Source organism: Rhinoderma darwinii, chromosome 1 (genome assembly GCF_050947455.1).
Source record: "Rhinoderma darwinii isolate aRhiDar2 chromosome 1, aRhiDar2.hap1, whole genome shotgun sequence".
NCBI lineage: Eukaryota > Metazoa > Chordata > Amphibia > Anura > Rhinodermatidae > Rhinoderma > Rhinoderma darwinii.
This window is the reverse complement of record NC_134687.1, coordinates 91,739,993-91,758,293: the sequence shown is the minus strand read 5'-3', so window position 1 is coordinate 91,758,293 and position 18,301 is coordinate 91,739,993. Positions and strand designations below refer to the sequence as shown.

At 40.7% G+C, this 18,301-nt stretch overlaps 1 protein-coding gene across 2 annotated transcripts in view; it reads left to right on the top strand.

Annotated features, from left to right (window-relative positions):
• The window catches only part of TRAPPC11 (trafficking protein particle complex subunit 11), a 52,519-nt gene extending 38,628 nt beyond the window's left edge, over positions 1-13,891 (top strand). For both annotated transcript variants that reach the window (XM_075860201.1, XM_075860202.1), the window contains exons 21-30: positions 77-225; positions 3,419-3,540; positions 4,132-4,251; positions 5,324-5,389; positions 6,876-7,032; positions 8,456-8,567; positions 9,140-9,231; positions 10,948-11,081; positions 12,189-12,356; positions 12,769-13,891. In XM_075860201.1, the coding sequence (XP_075716316.1) occupies positions 77-225; positions 3,419-3,540; positions 4,132-4,251; positions 5,324-5,389; positions 6,876-7,032; positions 8,456-8,567; positions 9,140-9,231; positions 10,948-11,081; positions 12,189-12,356; positions 12,769-12,813 (1,165 nt within the window). In that variant the 3' untranslated portion in view covers positions 12,814-13,891. The remainder of the gene's footprint in view (positions 1-76; positions 226-3,418; positions 3,541-4,131; positions 4,252-5,323; positions 5,390-6,875; positions 7,033-8,455; positions 8,568-9,139; positions 9,232-10,947; positions 11,082-12,188; positions 12,357-12,768) is intronic.
• Positions 13,892-18,301: the final 4,410 nt, after the last annotated feature.

Here is an 18,301-nt window from a genome sequence, read left to right as displayed (position 1 = left end):
AAATAAGTACTGTAGAATAGTTCATGCTTTTCTTTCTTTACCAGCAGGAAATTCTAATAATTATTTTGCTTTTCAGGATTATTTCTAGAGTACCTAAAGTTTCTGTTCAACTGCATCATGAGCCGCCATCACTGAATAATGAGATGTACTGCCTGAAGATTACCATACAGTCTCAGGAGGACATGGTCATCAGAGATGTGAAGGTCACGGCGGGTCTTAAACCAGGTATAAATCTGATTATCGTCTGTATCTTTATATGCAAGATAGTGTGTTCTCACAGGGGATATTTGTAACAGAAAATATTGCACCTAGAGTTTAGGTATCATTTAAAAGTTAAAATAGGTATTTTATGTGATGCCAAGCTAGCCATTTTTGTTATATTCTAGTAACGACCAGGGGTGTAGTTGTAGGGGTTGTACAGGTACTAGTCACTACAGGGCCCTGGTACCTGAGGGGGTCCACAGGCCCCTCTGCCATATAAGAAGACACCGCTATTATAAATGGCACATGATAGGTGGAGGCCCTGTTGTAGAATTTGCATTGGGGCCCAGAAGCTTCAAGTTACGCCTCTGGTAGCTGCAATAATTTAAAGTAATGACGTACTGTATTACATACGTCATTGGCAGTGAAAAGGTTGAAGAGTAGGTTCAGTTATACTGTTGATTTGATGCTTTCTATTTAAAATTCTGTCAGTTCTTTCTTATCGTCTCCTTGGCAACAGACTACAAACTACCAACAGTCCGCAATCACTGTAATGTAGAAATTTGATAGTTTGTAGTCTGTTGCCACGTACACAATAAGAAAGAACTGACAGAATTTTAAACCGAAAGCATCAATTCAACGGTATAACTGAACCTGCTCTTTAACCTTTTCACTGTCTCTATTTTACGTGATGAAGGGACTTTAGTGGGCCTGAAACACATTGTTTCTGAGGTTAAATAAAATACTATTTTCGCAAGACTGGTAACCTTCACCACAAGCCGTGTTTGCTTGGAGTGACAAATCCATTTTTACTTTCATTTTGATACATCCCTAACCACATGAGCACCGTATAGCTGGGCATCCTTTCTGGCAAGAGGCCATACAAATGCGCCATAGAGTTATGCCTATCGTTTAGCACAACTCCCAAAGTTGAGCCTCCTTTCTCTACCTAGTTTGACATTCTTTACTAGAACGTCCTCACCCTATGTTGCGCCGTCTTTTCTGTTACTTGAGCCTTATCTAGACTTGTCTTCTTACATAGAGTTCAGTAAGAGGGTTGATACACAAGCAAGATTATACATTCTGCGTATTCACATTACAGGGACTCGGCTATTACAAATGCATAAGAACAAAATACAGGAAAATGCTAATATGATCTGGCCATTTTCAGTTTCCAGAACTCTCTTTTCATATTGCAGCCTGCATTATGTAGTCCTGTATGCTATTTCCACTTCTTATTTATTGTGATTCAGTATGTTCTTCCATCTCCTCACTGGATGACACTTTGCTTTTTTTCTGGAGAGAAGGAGAAAAATTTTTTTTAATTAAAAAGATAATTGGGAAAAAATCTAACTATGTTGTTTGTTGTGGCATTATCACTATTGGGCACCCCCGTCTACTAAAAACTATTCGCTCTTTTTTTAAGTGAGAGACAAAAATAAACCGTTTATCGATGTGTTAGTAACTTATGTTTCTGACTTGTCAATGATCATTTGTCATGTCGAGAGGCAGTGAGTGTGAACACAGTTCTTGGGTGTATAGCTGTAGATATCTTTTTTAGGTCTCTGTATTGTCTCCTGTGCTGTTGAGATCAATGAATGGCCATGTCTAAATAACATAAATCTCATTGCTTGGCAGGGTCCCTAGTAAAATAAAGAGATTTAAATGTTATTTGCTAACACAGTTGACATGTGTGGATAGTGAAGAATATATTTTACTGTTGATTCCCAAATAAACCCAACAAGACCCAGCTTTGCGCAGTGCAAGTAATGGCTTTAAACCCATGTATCCAGTAAGTGGGGTGAAATTATTATACAATAGCCATTTTGGTTGGAATCTCAGTATATCGCTTTTCTGGTTTTGTATCTAAACGCATGTACTCTTCATATGTAGGATAAGGATTTACATATCTGAACTTTGCATTGTGCCATTCCTCTTTTATTCTTCATGGAAATGTATGAATTAATTGCTAACTGATTGTTACCATTCCCGAATGTGTCCTTACATAGTGCGACACTGTCAGCGATGAGTGGACAGTATGAGAATATGTGTAGGGACACGCCATATTGACAAGGGGAATAGTAACATTCCGTTATCAATTTATTCATACATTTCCTGGAGGAATAACAGAGGAATGGCACAACACAGAGTTCTGAGAAAAGATGCTCCAGCATTGTCATTTTATGGTGATTTCAAGTATTTACTGAAATGGACATGACTGTATTATGACTCTACTCTACCCTACCCATAGAAGCTGATGGAGATTTAGTGCATTTTCTTCATGTGCTTTATTTTAAGCCATAACCAGGACTGGATCCTAAACAAAGGAAATGTATAAAATAACTGCTTATACACCTTTTTGTCTGGATCCAATCCTGGTTTTGGCTTTAACCAAAAAGCTACCTCAAAACTGCACTGTGCAAACCTGGCCTAAGTATGATCTTCGCATTCAGCAGAAGTCAGGTCCTATGTATTAAAAATTGTGTACATCTGTTAACGCTTAAGCTTTATTCACACGACCAGGTTTTTCACGGCCAATTTGCACCTGTTCGGGACCCCCTTTCACAGATCCCTCATAGTCTTGAGTCTATTTAGGGATCCGAGAAAACGGGCAAAAACATGACGTCCTATTTTTTTCCCGGGCCGCTCACACACGTGGGTAGCCCATAGACATGCATTGATTTTAATTCTACCATGTGACGGCCGTTAAAAAAAACGCAGTCACACAGACGATTATCCCTGTCGTCTGAATAGGGCCTTAGGGTGATATTACACAGCCCAACCTAGGCCTTGTAAATCAGCGCCGATCAACGAGACAGCTCGTTGATCGGCGCTTGTTTGCTCCTTTCACAAGGAGCCAGTATGGGGGCGAGCGCTTGTTACTCCGATCACTCGTCCCCATACATTTTTATCATGTCGACAACAGATCTGGGAGATGTGCTGCCGACAGTCATAATAGTTTCGTTACTTAAAATGATACAATCAGCCGATGAACGAGCATTTGCTTGTTCATCGGCTGATCGTTGTCCTATTTACACAGGGCAATTATCGGAAACGAGCGATGGCCGGTGTAAAAGGGCCTTTAGACTTCATATTGATGGCAGCCCTAATGTCCCTAGCAAGAGCGGCTTTATTACTGCTGCTTTCAATCACCTTATTTGACCCCACACCATGATATGTCTTGTGCAATAACCCAGGAAAACAATGTCTCTCACAGGGCAGGATGCCAATCTCACTCAAAAGACTCTGGTTACGCTTCAGGGAACAGAAATGTGCGATGACTCAAGCCCTGCTCTGCTCACTGACATCCCCATAGAAAACCTGCAGCCCGGAGAAAAGGTGCCTGTGTGACCTTTCTGATGAATACTGAGCCAGCGTGCGGTGTATATAAGTCTACTCAACACGCAGCTCTGTTACAGGAAGGCAAATATGGATCAATACTGTATATTGATATAATACAGCCACTGTATATTTATATAGGGATTTGAGGGCAGGGAACTGAACCCTGGTTGCTGTGTACAGCTCAAATGTTTTTATAAATGGCTTGGATACTATCATGTATAGATTTTCTTAAAGCGAGTTATCTAAAAATATATAAAGGGCATCTGAGTTTTATTATAACTCCCCTATCTCTTCCACAATAGCGTTAACGAATTGATGTATATTCGGTTCTGTTCACATCTGCATTGGAGGCTCCATTAGGGGTCTCCGTTGCTATATATTGCTATTTATATATTTGTTTTTGTAGTAATATTTACTAAAACGGTGTATTTGTCTATAAAATATACAGTCCCTAATGGATATGTCATTAATTTATCATGATGTGTTAAAGAATTCTAGTTATTAACCATCCTGCATGAAATGTAATATTCAGGTTTATAATATATATAATATTATAGTGTAATAACCATCGTCTTGCTATCTCTGTAGCTGGATATGCCCTTGTACATCCGCTGCAGCACTATCGGAACGCGTGTATTTCTGGTTTATGTTTCATACCTGATCGATGCGTCCGTTGATGGCAAAGATATTGTCTGCAGATGTCACAGGGTAAGTTAACGCTCCTATGTTGTGGAATGTAAGTCTCTTGTACGATAGTTTCATGTATAGGTTCTTCACTACTGCTACCTTTTATCTAGAAAAGTTTTAATATTGAAATATAATTACGTTCTATATTTATTACATTTGAATATATACACAGTCGAGTCACGTTATTATGACCACCAGCTAATATCCAGAGTAACCGCCGTCTGCCCCAGGGAAGACAAACCGCATGAGTTCCTTCCACATGGATAAGTGGGCCCAGAGAATGGCATGAAAAAATTCCCCAGACCATAACGCTGCCGCCACCAGCTTGTGTTCTTCCAGCAATGGTTGCAGGGTGTTTGTTCTCTGATGTTTCTCGGCTGACACGCCAACGTCCATCCGTTCGATGAAGCAGAAAATGTGACTCATCGGAGAAGGCAACCCTTTGCCAATCATCGGTGGTCCAATTCCGATACTGCCGTGCAAATTGAAGCCTTTTTCTACGATTCACCTTTGTTGGCATAGGAGCGGTGACCATCCGTCTGCTTCGGAGCCCCATATGCAGTAGGGTTTGCTGAACTGCTGTTTTAGACACACGTCTGCTAGCCCCCTGGTTGATTTTCACAGTGTTCTGCTCCACTGTAGCGTGTAGTTCGGCCCTTGCGCACCTACGTAGCCGACGTTCACTTCTCACATTAATGGCACGTGGTGCTCCACAGTTTCCACGTCGGTTATTCCCAATGGTGCCATTGGTCCACTCACGATACACTTTCACCTCAGCAGCACGCGAACAGTTCACAAACTGCGCTGTTTGAGAAATACGGTCACCCTTGGCCCGAACACCAATAATCAGCCCTTTTTGCAACTCTGATAAATCGCCCCTTTTACCCAGGGCAACAACGAGTGATATGTGTTCAGACAGCCTATCACACACCTTATATACCCACCAAGCCAGCCAACGACACATCACTTCCTTCATGGGCTACGTGTTGTCGATGTCGAAAATAGGAGGTGGTCATCATAATGTGACCTGACTGTGTAGTATGTAGAAATCCGGAAGATTATATTATATGGACTCTGTTTGTTTCCCTTCAAGGATGAGACTGTGACTATTGAGACCGTTTATCCCTTTGATGTTGCTGTGAAGTTTGTCTCTAGAAAGGTTGGTACCACAGTTAATATTTACTTATTGTTATGACACATTAGATGCGTATTTCACTTTTGTAAAAGAAAGACCACTTATAACAGGATTTTACAACATTGCAATTTAGACTGTTCACATCACACTTGCGGTGGGGATTCAGTATATATGCTGGGAGCACTTTCCAATGTAAACACAGACGGGTCCATAGACTTTAAAGAGGCTCTGTCACCACATTATAAGTGCCCTATCTCCTATATAAGGAGATCGGCGCTATAATGTAGGTGACCGCAATGCTTTTTATTTAGAAAAACTCTATTTTTACCACTTTATGACCGATTTTAGCTTTATGCTAATGAGTTTCTTAATGCCCAACTGGGCGTGTTTTTACTTTAGACCAAGTGGGCGTTGTACAGAGGAGTGTATGACACTGACCAATCAGCGTCATGCACTTCTCTCCATTCATTTACACTGCACTAGCGATACATCTATATCGCTATTTGCAGCCACATAAACACACTATAACATTACTGCAGTGTCATGACAATGAATATACATTACCTCCAGCCAGGATGTCGTGTATTCAGAATCCTGACACTTCTGAATCTTTTCTGTGAGATTTCCAGCAAGGCAAACGTAATCTCATTTGAAATGACAGGTTACATCGTAATCTCGCGAGATTACGTTTGCCTTTCTGGAAATCTCTCAGAAAAGATTCAGAAGTGTCAGGATTCTGAATACACGACATCCCAGCTGGAGGTAATGTATATTCATTGTCAGGACACTGCAGTTATGTTATAGTGTGTGTATGTGGCTGCACATAACGATATCGCTATCTGCTGTGTAAATGAATGGAGAGGAGTGCATGATGCTGATTGGTCAGCGTCACACACTCCTCTGTACAACGCCCACTTGGTCTAAAGTAAAAACACGCCCATTTGGGCATTAAGAAACTCATTAGCATAAAGCTAAAATCGCTCCTAAAGTGGTAAAAATAGATGTTTTTTCTAAATAAAAAGCACTGCTGTCACCTACATTACAGCGCCCATCTCCTTATGTAGGAGATAGGCCACTTATAATGTGGTGACAGAGCCTCTTTTTAAGTGAAGGAAGCTGTAATACTGTGCCCAGCCACTAGGAATGTGTCAACGTTGTGCTGTGCTGACCTGTGTAATAAAAGGAAGGGGAAACAATGCTTGCTAGTGCGCCGTGACCACTTTAAAAAGCTTATCGGTGAGGCTCCTGTGAATCGGATCTCCATCGATAAGATATTGTTGGCCTATCCTTAGGATAGGCCAACAATTTTATTTCACCAGATAACTCCTTTTAATGTTCTTGCCGTTTTAAACCATGACATGGACATTAGAAATTGGAGGTACACTTTACATCCGGCCTGGCAGAAAGACGTTTAACTTTTTTTCTGGCAGTCAAGCTTAAAGCAATGATGTAAACCTGTTGTATTCTCCTGGCTGAATTTTTCCTGTTTTCTTTTTTTGTGCCGTGACAGTTTGAACATTTAGACCGTGTCTACACTGACATCCCATTTTTGTTAATGACTGATATTCTAAGCGCCTCTCCATGGGCACTCACCATCTTGTCCAGCCAACTGCAACTCTCATCATTTGTCACCCCTGTGGATCAGCTAGAATCACATGTGGAGAATGGTGAGTTAATGTTGTCAAATAATCTACCCACAATGCAGCATAGTATTGCATCATACATGCAGGATTTCTGGTTCATACAACCCCTTGTCAAGTGCTTGTTAGGCCAGGCTCACATTGTGTTTTTTGCACGCTGATTCTGACGCTTTTTCAGCATCGGAATCAGCGTGGAAAATGCCTTGCTTTTAGCTCTCATTGCTTTCTATGGGAATCGGCATCGTAGTTCAAACGGTGCTGATTTTTCAGCTCGACAAACCAAAAACGGCTATGCTGAAGGTAATAATAATATTAAAAAAAGCTAGCTTTACTATCTTGCAATTGAGCACCACAAATACCTATTGAAAACAATGGGAATGCTGAAAAAAAATGCTTTGGGGGCTGTTTATTGCACTTTTCTGCACAAAAAATCAACAACGTACCATACAGCTTGCATTTTAAAATCTGCATCCATAATCTGCCTGGAAAATGCGCTGATTTTGGAGACCAATTAAGCGTCATTTTTGTCAGCCAAGCGTCATTTTGCGCAAAAAATGCTGCGTTTTGCGCGCGCAAAAGCTCAGTGTGGCATCTGTATATGTTGCGTGGCTGCGTGATTTTCGCGCAGCCGGCATCATTATGACACTCTGTTTTTATGTTTACAAACATAAAAGCCGAAGGTGCTTTTCTGTTTTCATTCATTCTTTTTACTACTGTTGCGCGAATCACTTGCAGCAACCGGAAGTGCTTCCGTGTGCCAAGCGCGATTTTCACGCACCCATTGACTTCAATAAGTGCGTGATGCGCAAAACACGTGCAAGTATAGGACATGTCATGAGTTTTACGCAGTGCACATACGCTGCCTGAAAATCACTGACAGTCTGAACGGCCCCATTCACTAACATAGGTCCGTGCGACGCGCGTGAAAATCACGCGCATATGATGGTCGTATAACACGTTGGTGTGAATGTCCTCCACACATTACCTTGGTGTGAATAAGGCCTTAGGGTGTTTTGTGGTAATAGTGGTGAGTTCCTCGATTGTGCCCTCCCTCTATTAGTCAGAGCAGATTGAGGCCCCAATTAATGAAATGTCCTATTGATATCAGTGAAACCAAGGCTAAAGATGAAAATAGAAAGCAGCATATGCCCCCCCATGTGGATCCATTAAAAGAAACTGGACAACCTGTTTAAAGTGAACATAATTCGAGACATTAGATCCAAACTGTAAATACCTGGGTGGTATCGTACATACCGCCAATAAAACCAATAACGGAATTGCATAAATATATTTTTATGTTTTTGTGTATGAAATAATGTCTGTTGAATTACCTCGTAGTTTTAAATGTACGCATTTTTATTTATTTTTTACTATTTTTTCAATGTTGTACTTTGGATATATGATGGATATAATACAACTGCACCTGCGTGATTTGTCTTGTGTGTCCCAGTTGTGTTACGGACTGGAGAGAGTGCCAGTGAGTGCTTCTGTCTTCAATGTCCACCCATAGCCAATCCTCAGAACGGTGTGGCCACGGGCAGCTATGTTATTTCTTGGAAGAGGTAAGACAAGGTCCTAAGAGAAGCATAACACAGTATTTGTATGGGTGAAGAATAACATGTATTATAGTGTCGCTGTCGATTTATCTAAACCTGCTATTTTATAGATTAGTTCCAGATCTGCTATGCGGACACTCGATGTGCAGCTCTGCAGTCAAACCCATAAATAGGATTTCTCCTTCCGTTGCGCTTGTAGAAAGAAGAATTTTTCTTCCAATTTTATATAATGGGCTCACAATTTCATTCCTGCAGGCATAGTGCGTATCTGCTTTATGGTCAAGACATGGCTGCTCTTCTCTGGATTACTTATTTCCCAGTGGTTATATAACACCAACTTGTTCCACAGCTTTGTTCTTATATTGTAGTAACTCATGTCAGTTCTTGCTCACAATCTAATCTCAGATGCAATTTCATAGGAAGTCATTTAATATATCAGTATATGTTCGTGTGTGATAGGAATCCGGAGTATATATACCGTTTTATGTTTTGCTGCTCTTCTTGATGTGCTTAACAGAGCTAATGCTTTACTGCTTTATCGAATACATTATATATTTTTTTTATCTGTTTCTTTTAAGGAGTTCGGCTTCAGAAAATGTACCAGTTGTGAACACTTTGGTTACATTGCCTCATGTTATGGTTGAGAGTATTCCACTTCACGTCCGAGCAGGTAAATCAGAGATGTCAACCGACCACTTTCACGAAGTACAGTAAAAAATAGTGTAGTACCGTGTTAGCCAGAAACAATATGTCATTTTAAATACTTTTGTGTCAAAAAAGACAAAAGTATAGTAGGTATGATACCTTTATTGGCGAACCATAAAAGTTTTTATATGTGGCTTTCAGAGCACACAGGCTCCTTCTTCAGGCAAGTTTAGAAAACTTTTCTAAACTTGCCTGAAGAAGGAGCCTGTGTGCTCTGAAAGCCGCATATAGAACTTTTAAATAAAGGTATCATACCTACTATACTTTTGTCTTTTTTGACACAAAAGTATTTAACAGACCACTTTGTAAGATGTCTGAAATTGAATACGTTTTTCTCATACAGTCTAATATATTGGCCATTGAGCTAAGCGTTGAAACATTGGTTCTACTTTAAACACAGTGTTACTGTTTACTTCTTCATGTAGTCTACTTATAAAGCTAAGCCGCTTTGCTAGGCATTTCATTTACCTATCTGGTACTAATGCAAAATGACATCATGCCTTATCAGTGGACCATGAAGAACAGCTTTGGGCTGTCCTGATATGCTGGGAGTTATAGTTGCACAATTTTAAAACTACAGGTTGAAGACTACTGCCCTATATACTGCCTTATATCCTAGACATGCTAGTTGTTATTGAAACCAGTAGACATACTAGATGACGGATGTTCTTAGCTGAGCTCCTATAATGCAATAATATGTATATACATTTACACTGTGAAAATCCTTTCATCCAGAAACTCTGATAGTCCAGCACAGAATTGCATGATAACCTTACATAATCAAGAACAGAACCAATAAAATTGAGCAGAGAGAACATATTATGAAACAAATTAAAAAAACAAAGTAATAGTAGCATATTCTTTTTTCGGACCAACCAATAATCCAGTTTATTTGACCATCCAGCACACATCAGGTCCCATAAATTCCAGAGTATAGGGATTATACTATATATGTAAACCATAAAATGCTGTACTCATTTTTTCGCCAAGTTTGTAATGTATTTTATGTCAAAGTTCAGCCCATATGAGCTAATGTCGGCGAATGTGGCAGAAGTTTGATGCTGTTCAAATAACTATGTGACTATATGGATGTGTTGCCTACTTTATTTTTAAAGGCGTTCTCTGCTATGGGATAATCCCTACTTGTTAAGTGGCTCCCTTGTCAATAATCTGATACCTGTGTTCACCTGCTGGGCCCCCAGTCATAAACTGTAATCTGTGGGTAAACCTGGCAGTAAGTCTTCAATATCCCTGCAGCACCACCATAGGGAACATTACACAGTGCCCATTCATATCAATGGGTTGTCTGTGTAATGCAGGACAGGTACTCCAGAGAGAGACGCCCATTGTAACGGCTATCACTATTGGCCACCAGATCAGGATCATGGAGAGAGGCTCTCCCTCTATTATTTCCAAATTCACTAATAGCAAACCCATTTTCATATAACCGATGTATCATCTTAATGTTTACCGTCCCATTCCCCACCCCTTATCCTTCCCAGTTTGCCATCATCATAAATAATTGTATTGAAGTTCAAATACTGAAAATACTATTCATTATTGTTTTTATAGCAGATGTCTTCATTTTCGAAATATTACTAACAGTGAAATAGAAAATGTGTGAGACCACAAACAAATTAGCTTTTTCTTTCTTTTCTTTTTCTCATTTAACCATGCACAGATTTGCCATCCTTTGGAAGGGTTAGGGAATCCCTGCCAGTGAAGTATCATCTGCAGAATAAGACCAATTTGGTTCAGGACATCGAAATTGCAGTGGAGCCAAGTGACGCATTTATGTTTTCTGGACTCAAACAGGTAGACCTTGTTATAAAGCAGCTGCTCACATACTTTATGTGCTTTGCAATCCAAAGATCCATATTTTACTATGAAAATAGAAAAATCTTATTTCTGGTTCAGTGTCTTAATATCCCGTTTTACTTTGTTCTTAAAGGGTATGTGCAGTTTTCTCATAGTAACATTAACTTTTAGATATGTATTCAAATTTCACTATGCTGTTGGCTGATTTTTGTATTGCTTAGGTTTTTAACGGCCATGGACCTCTTTTGTAGACCTTTTTTTATACTATTGCATTGTATGTACCGTTTGTCTTCTGTACAATACAATACAAGCTGCTGGATGCCGTTCAGTGTTCAGTCCGACAGACCAGTTGAACATCGGCTCCTCTCCAGCCTCTCTCCCTGCTCTTCTGAACGCTATTCTAAACTGACATTTTTTACAACGAAAGCAAATTAAACCTAAATTATATAAGATGAATGGCGTTCAGTAAAGCAGAGAGGTTAGAAAGGAGTCAAAAATAAGCTGGTCTGTCGAACTGAGCACTGAACGGCATCTACCAGTTTACATTGTATTGTAAGATATACAAGCTGCGTAAGACACAAACGTTGCATAATTTCAATTAAAGCCAATTGTAAACATGTTTTATTTAATAAAATACATACAATGCAATAATAACAAATATGTCTGGAAAGGCATCCATAGCCTTTAAGACGTGCTTTCTCTTACATGCCTGCTTGTGGAGCTGCAAGTTCAGAGCTCTGTGATCTCTGTAAGAAAGTGCAGCTCAGACGTCTCCTTCGACATATATTATTATATACCATGTGTGAATAATACTAACCTACAGTGACCACAGATGCATATATGGTGCTCTGAAGTTGGTAAGCAAGAACCAAGGGAGAAATATGCGACTGCAGGAGCAGACTACGCACAAGTTTTGTTTGTAGTCTGTAATCTTGGAGAAGCCAGTGCATTATAGTAGGGCACATAGTAAAATGACAGGATATTTTCTAATCAAGACTATTTACCAAATTGCACTACAGCAAGGAAAAGGTGGTTGCAAAAAGTGCAAATAGCCTTTAACCTATGATTTTTCTTATCATAAATTCCTGTTTTCTTGTATTGTAGATCAGACTACAGATCCTGCCTGGTACTGAGCAAGAGACGCTGTATAACTTTTACCCCTTGATGGCAGGATACCAACAGCTTCCATCTCTTAATATCAGTGTATTGAGGTTCCCAAACTATACCAGTCACATGCTGAAACGTTTCTTACCTACTCATGTATTTGTGAAGGTGAGTTCATTTATTTCCTGTTCCATATCAAGCAAGTCTTCATTCTCTACTCCTAGTTGTCTTCTATTGGTCTTCCAGCTGGTGTCTCCATTTTACCAACTGTATTTGCTAGTCATACTGATAACTCATAGTTTGACTATATATATATATATATATATATATATATATATATATATATATATTTCCGAATGGACTAAAACTGCTCGAATTGTTAATACTGGTGCCAAAATTGCCTGCATTATCGTAAACAATCTCCTTTGGTTAATTTTGATATGTGTTGATCCTAATCTCTGTATTGTGTCGCTGGGAACCTAATCCCCTCAGAATCAGTATTTACTGTGTAAACAGTATCCTGTAATCTATAACTGCTAAATATGAAATCACAAATTGTTTATACTGCTTTATCTTTCAGCCACAAGGACGTCGCGTGGATGATGACTCTATTGAAGCCGCATGAGAAGGAGAATCCTGTACATTGGTCTATATCTGTTCAATTCACACATGAATTCTGTTCATAGCGCAATATATTTTTATTGTCCTAAAACGAAAAATGTGGTTTTTGAGTGTTCAGCTATTTAGGAGGATTTTTCAGGACGTTTACTTAAGGCCTAGATTTCATCAATACATTCCAGTTCCGGCCAATAGTCCTCAATAAAAGTGAGTCAGTAATGCAAGGTAGGGACAGCATTGATTTGTGAATATCTGTATACAGCTTTTTAGCCAATGGAACAGCCCATAACGAATACCTTGTTTATCTAGTTACACATCAATACGTTATAACCACATACACTAACATAGCCCACTAGTTTATAAAGACTGTAATATGTACCTCGCTATCTTTCCCAAATGTAACATGCAGACTCAGATCCCTGACATCGAGTATTTTCATGCCACGTTTGGCAGCTGGTTGGTCTCGGGAAGAAAGGTGGTTACTTACCAGCTTTAAAACGGCCGAAATCTTCTACAATACAAAACCCATTGAGTTATGTGAGTGTTGTGTGATTTACAGTGTGTCCCCTGTAGTGAAGGAAATGACTGTAGATCAATATTGTATGTCATGTGCTATACTAATATACCAAACTTTAAATCTGCGAGCAAACTTAGGAGTTAAAATGGAAAAGTCATAAAATTTGCCTTTGCAGGAATAAAATTTAACGGGAAATTCAACGTAAATATCGAAACCCTCAGTGGTTTGGTTCACCAATCTGAAAGTGAAGTATGCCCTTCAAATCTCCAAGCCCATATGAGCTGGTCTGCCGTGTATAGGCATCCAAGTTGATGTTATCACGTAGGATAACCAAACTACTAGGGTCACCCATTACATTGTCGCTAATACAAAAAGTGTTCATGAAGATCTGCGCTTGTAAAGTTTTGCCAAAGTTGACATCCTCACCCTTTCTATAGTTAGCATTTTTATTCATGACGCCAGAACCGCATCATTGGGTTGGATTTCAGATAATTCACATTTTCCACTGTAAATCTTCCTGTAAATAAAGAACTGTGTGTGTGTGATTCCATGCCAGTTGTCCAACTTACTATTGTTGTTATTATTATATCGTAGGTTAATTCTCTAAGCCGTCAGTCATTTAAACATTTTAAAGATTTCAACTTATGAGAGACCCATTTAGATAATTGTCACATTCATTTAATGTAGATGCTACTGTATGCTGAATGTACGGGTTGTATGTTGAATTATGTGTGCTGACCAACAGGTGGCAGTATTGTATATTTACTGCAGGGTGACAAGTCTGCACAAAATAGGGGTTGTCTGAATTCCTCAAAAGGATATTTATGGTGTGGCCCCCTCATTCAGGACCCCACTCTGTTTACAAACTTTTTATACAGGCAGCTCTTGGATTGCTACCACCCCAGGGCTATCTTGTGAGAGCATGTTTTAAACAGTGATATGCCAGTATATTAGTGGTGTTCATAAATAAAGATAGTAATGAATGAAACTATTTAAAGTTAAAAAAAAAAGATGAAAGATGTTAAGAGAAAGGGGCTTGGCTAACAAGAGTGTGCCAAATGTATTAAAGATATGCAACCATTTTTTGGGAAATATTGATGGGCTTATGTACACCAACCATGAGGTCGCATAAGGAAAATAAATCTGTCTAAATTGCCCAGTTTTAGTTAAAGGAGTTTTCCCATCAGAGACTTTTATGACATATCCACAGGATATGTCATAAATGTTAGATAGGTGCAGGTCCCACCTCTGGGACCCGCACTTATCTCTAGAACGAGGTCCCCTAAACACTGTTCTACTGCTCTGTGTTGTGGCTGAAGTGTGTGATTCCCGATCATGTTAGATGAAAACAACGTGGCTCGCTGTGCTACGCTGCTTCCGTAACTGCTATTCAGTTCTATGGGACTAGAAAGAGCGTAGCACAGCGAGCCACGTTGTTTTCATCGAACATGATCGGGAATCACACTCTTCAGCCACAACACAAAGGTAGAATGGGGTGTAGGGGGCCCCATTCGAGAGATAGATGCGAGTCCCATCTCTGGGAACCGCACCTATCTGACATTTATGACATATCCTGTGGATATGTCATAAATGTCTCTCACGGGAAAACCCCTTTAACTATAGTTGACTAAAAAATGTTTATAAAATAAAGTTGCTACAAATATACAATGAACACAATTTAAAAACAATAAATGTTTAATGAATATCCTGGAAAAATAGTATAAACATACCGTATTTAGTAGCTGTAGGCGTGTACCACTGTATAGTTCTCTCCATATGGTGGTTCATGCCGCAATGTTTGATATATGAATCAAACAGAAAACTCTTCGGTATGCCTTCCCATCAAATCGCTTATAGAAGTGCCGTATTCTTGCTATGTAAAACTTAAGGCTCTGACATATGCCCATAATACAGCTCCACACCAGCACTATATATTTGTAGTTTTTAATTTAAAATGTAACTAATAACCTTAAAAATTCAGTGGAATGGCCCTTTAATAGCAGGGAAGTAGCTGCACTACAATTTACCTTTTTGTAACCGAGGTTTAGTGCGATCATTTTTACTAGTAGATGTCCCTTAGGCCTCATTTACACGAGCGTGTGCGTTTTGCGCACGCAAAAAAATGCAGCGTTTTGCGTGCGCAAAAGGCACTTGACAGCTCCGTGTGTCATCAGTGTATGATGCGTGGCTGCGTGATTTTCGCGCAGCCGCCATCATAGAGATGAGGCTAGTCGACGTCAGTCACTGTCCAGGGTGCTGAAAGAGTTAACTGATCGGCAGTAACTCTTTCAGCACCCTCGACAGTGAATTCCGATCACCATATCGAGTAACCTGTTTAAAAAAAAAGAGGTTCGTACTTACCGAGAACTTCCCGGCCGTTGCCTTGGTGACGCTCCTTGGTGACGCGCCTTTCTTGACATCTGGCCCCACCTCCCTGGATGACGCGGCAGTCCATGTGACCGCTGCAGCCTGTGCTTGGCTTGTGATTGGCTGCAGCTGTCACTTGGACTGAATTGTCATGCCGGGAGGTCAGACTGGAGGAAGAAGCCGGGAGTTATCGGTAAGTCAGAACTTTTTTTTTTTTTTACACGTTCACGTATATTGGGATCGGAAGTCACTGTCTAGGGTGCTGAAACAGTTTAACTCTTTCAGCACCCTGGACAGTGACTGTCTCCTGCCGGGTTCGGTCAAAACGAGTTCGGCCGAACCCGGTGAAGTTCGGTTCGCTCATCTCTAAGACACTCCGTTCGGATGTTTGTAAACAGAAAAGCACGTGGTGCTTTTCTGTTTACATTCAGTTTGACAGCTCTTGCGCGAATCACGCAGTTCGCACGGAAGTGCTTCCGTGCGACCTTCGTGGTTTTCACGCACCCATTGACTTCAATGGGTGCGTGATGCGCGAAAAACGCAGATTTTTAGAACATGTCGTGAGTTTTTTTCAGCGCACGCACGCTGAGCAAAACTCACGGACCTTCTGCATGCCCCCATAGACTTGTATAGGTCCGTGCGACCCGCGTGAAAAGCACGCGAGTCGCACGGACGTATATCACGTTCGTGTAAATTAGGCCTTAAAGAGAACCTTTCACCTCCCCATACATGTGCAGCATGTAATTGGCAGGGCTGCACAAACCCTGGGGCACTTTAAAAAAAAATTCTACCCTCTTCCGTTATTTAGAGATCGGTGCCGTTATATTTGGCGCCCAATATTTAAATAACCCCTTGGACTGTCAATAAGGCGTGTACTGGCAAGGGGGCGCGTTACTATGGCTGTGACACTGTCCAATCAGATACGGACAGTGTTACCGCAAGAGCGAGGATAGATGAGTGTGCGCGAGCGCGCACGCTCACTCTCAATCTTCAGCGTTCAAGATCAGTCTTCTGCTGAACTGGCAAGGGGGTGTGTCACTGCTACGGACAGTGCAAGCTCTTACACTGACCGTAGCAATGACGCGCCCACTTGCCAGTTCGGAAGAAGCCTGATCTTGAAATCGGAAGAGTGAGAGCGTGCGTGAGCGCGCGCGCGCACACTCTATCCTCGCTCTTGCTGTAACACTGTCCATATCTGATTGGACAGTATAACAGCCATAGTAACACGCCCCCGTGCCAGTACACGCCCCATTGACAGTTCAGGGGGCTATTTAAATATCGGGCGCCAAATATAATGCCACCGATATCTAAATAACGGAGGAGGGTAGAAAAAAAATTAAAGTGACCCAGGGTTTGTTGCACTCAGCTGCACATGTATGGGGAGCTGAAAGGTTCTCTTTAAATAAAGACTAGTAGCAGTTCACTCCAAACCCATTGGGGACAGATTTACTGATAGTTTCTTTAAATTCAGACAGCTTAGAACAAGACTACATGCGCCAAATTTCTCACAGTGGCTCATGCTGGGTGATAAATATGGCACATCTTTAGAAACTTCTGTCTAACTTTATACCAACTCTTGCTTGGCTTACTTCAGGCCGCTTTTTTTGCACCAAAATCTTCTCATCTTAAGCCACGCCCCCTTCCTGAACAGGTCGCAAACGTGTATTCTTTTTTTGCGCATTTTATTGAGGAATTTGTCTAAAATGATTTGCACCAAAAAGAAGGTGCAGTTTAGTGCAGAATTCTGGCACGGCACCAATGGTAAATCTGCTCCATTGTGCATAGAAATTAGAGCTGTAATTTTCATTGGAACAAAAGGTTTGCCAATTCGGATTTACTTTTAGTGATTACAGTAACGGCATGATGATCAGCGCGGCACACCCACAGCTTTCCTGGATGAGAGACGTATGGAACAGTAAACGCTGCCAACTGCCTGGCACATGGTGCAATCATGTGGTGCTGATAGACGTTGTCTGCCCTCATAGTAGCAATATAAGCTTCACCTAATGTCTGGATAAATGTTTCTGTCAACCATTGTCTATCCGAGCTTTGTCAAAGGATCAAACACTGACCAAAATATTGATCCTCTCATTGTAAGTTAGAATCCTGCGAGTTATTCTCGCATTTGTTTCCACAAGTGTTGATGTAATGAATTTCACAGCTCTCCACATTTATGCCATGTTTTTCCTTGAAGACCCAAAACAGAAGTGTAATGTGCAGGACAGGGGCGTAGCTTTAGGGGTTCAGAAGTAGTAGTTGCATCCAGTCTCTGGCTCTGCCACTGCCACATGGGTGGTGCCGCTAGTAAAGATTATGCATTTGTGGTCCGGCTTGCAGTTTCGCCTCTGGTGCAGGAGATTGCTGAAAAATAGATAAGAGGAGGGTGTATTCACACGGTGCCGTTTTACTGCGTTTGTTGCTGTGCAGCCAAAAAACACATTTAAAAAAACGCTTCCTTTTTTACTGTGATTTGCCATGGAACTACACAATGTTCCTTAGGCTGGGTTCGCACGACCTATTTTCAGGCGTAAACGAGGCGTATTATGCCTCGATTTACGCCTGAAAATACGGCTCCAATACGTCGGCAAACATCTGCCCATTCATTTGAATG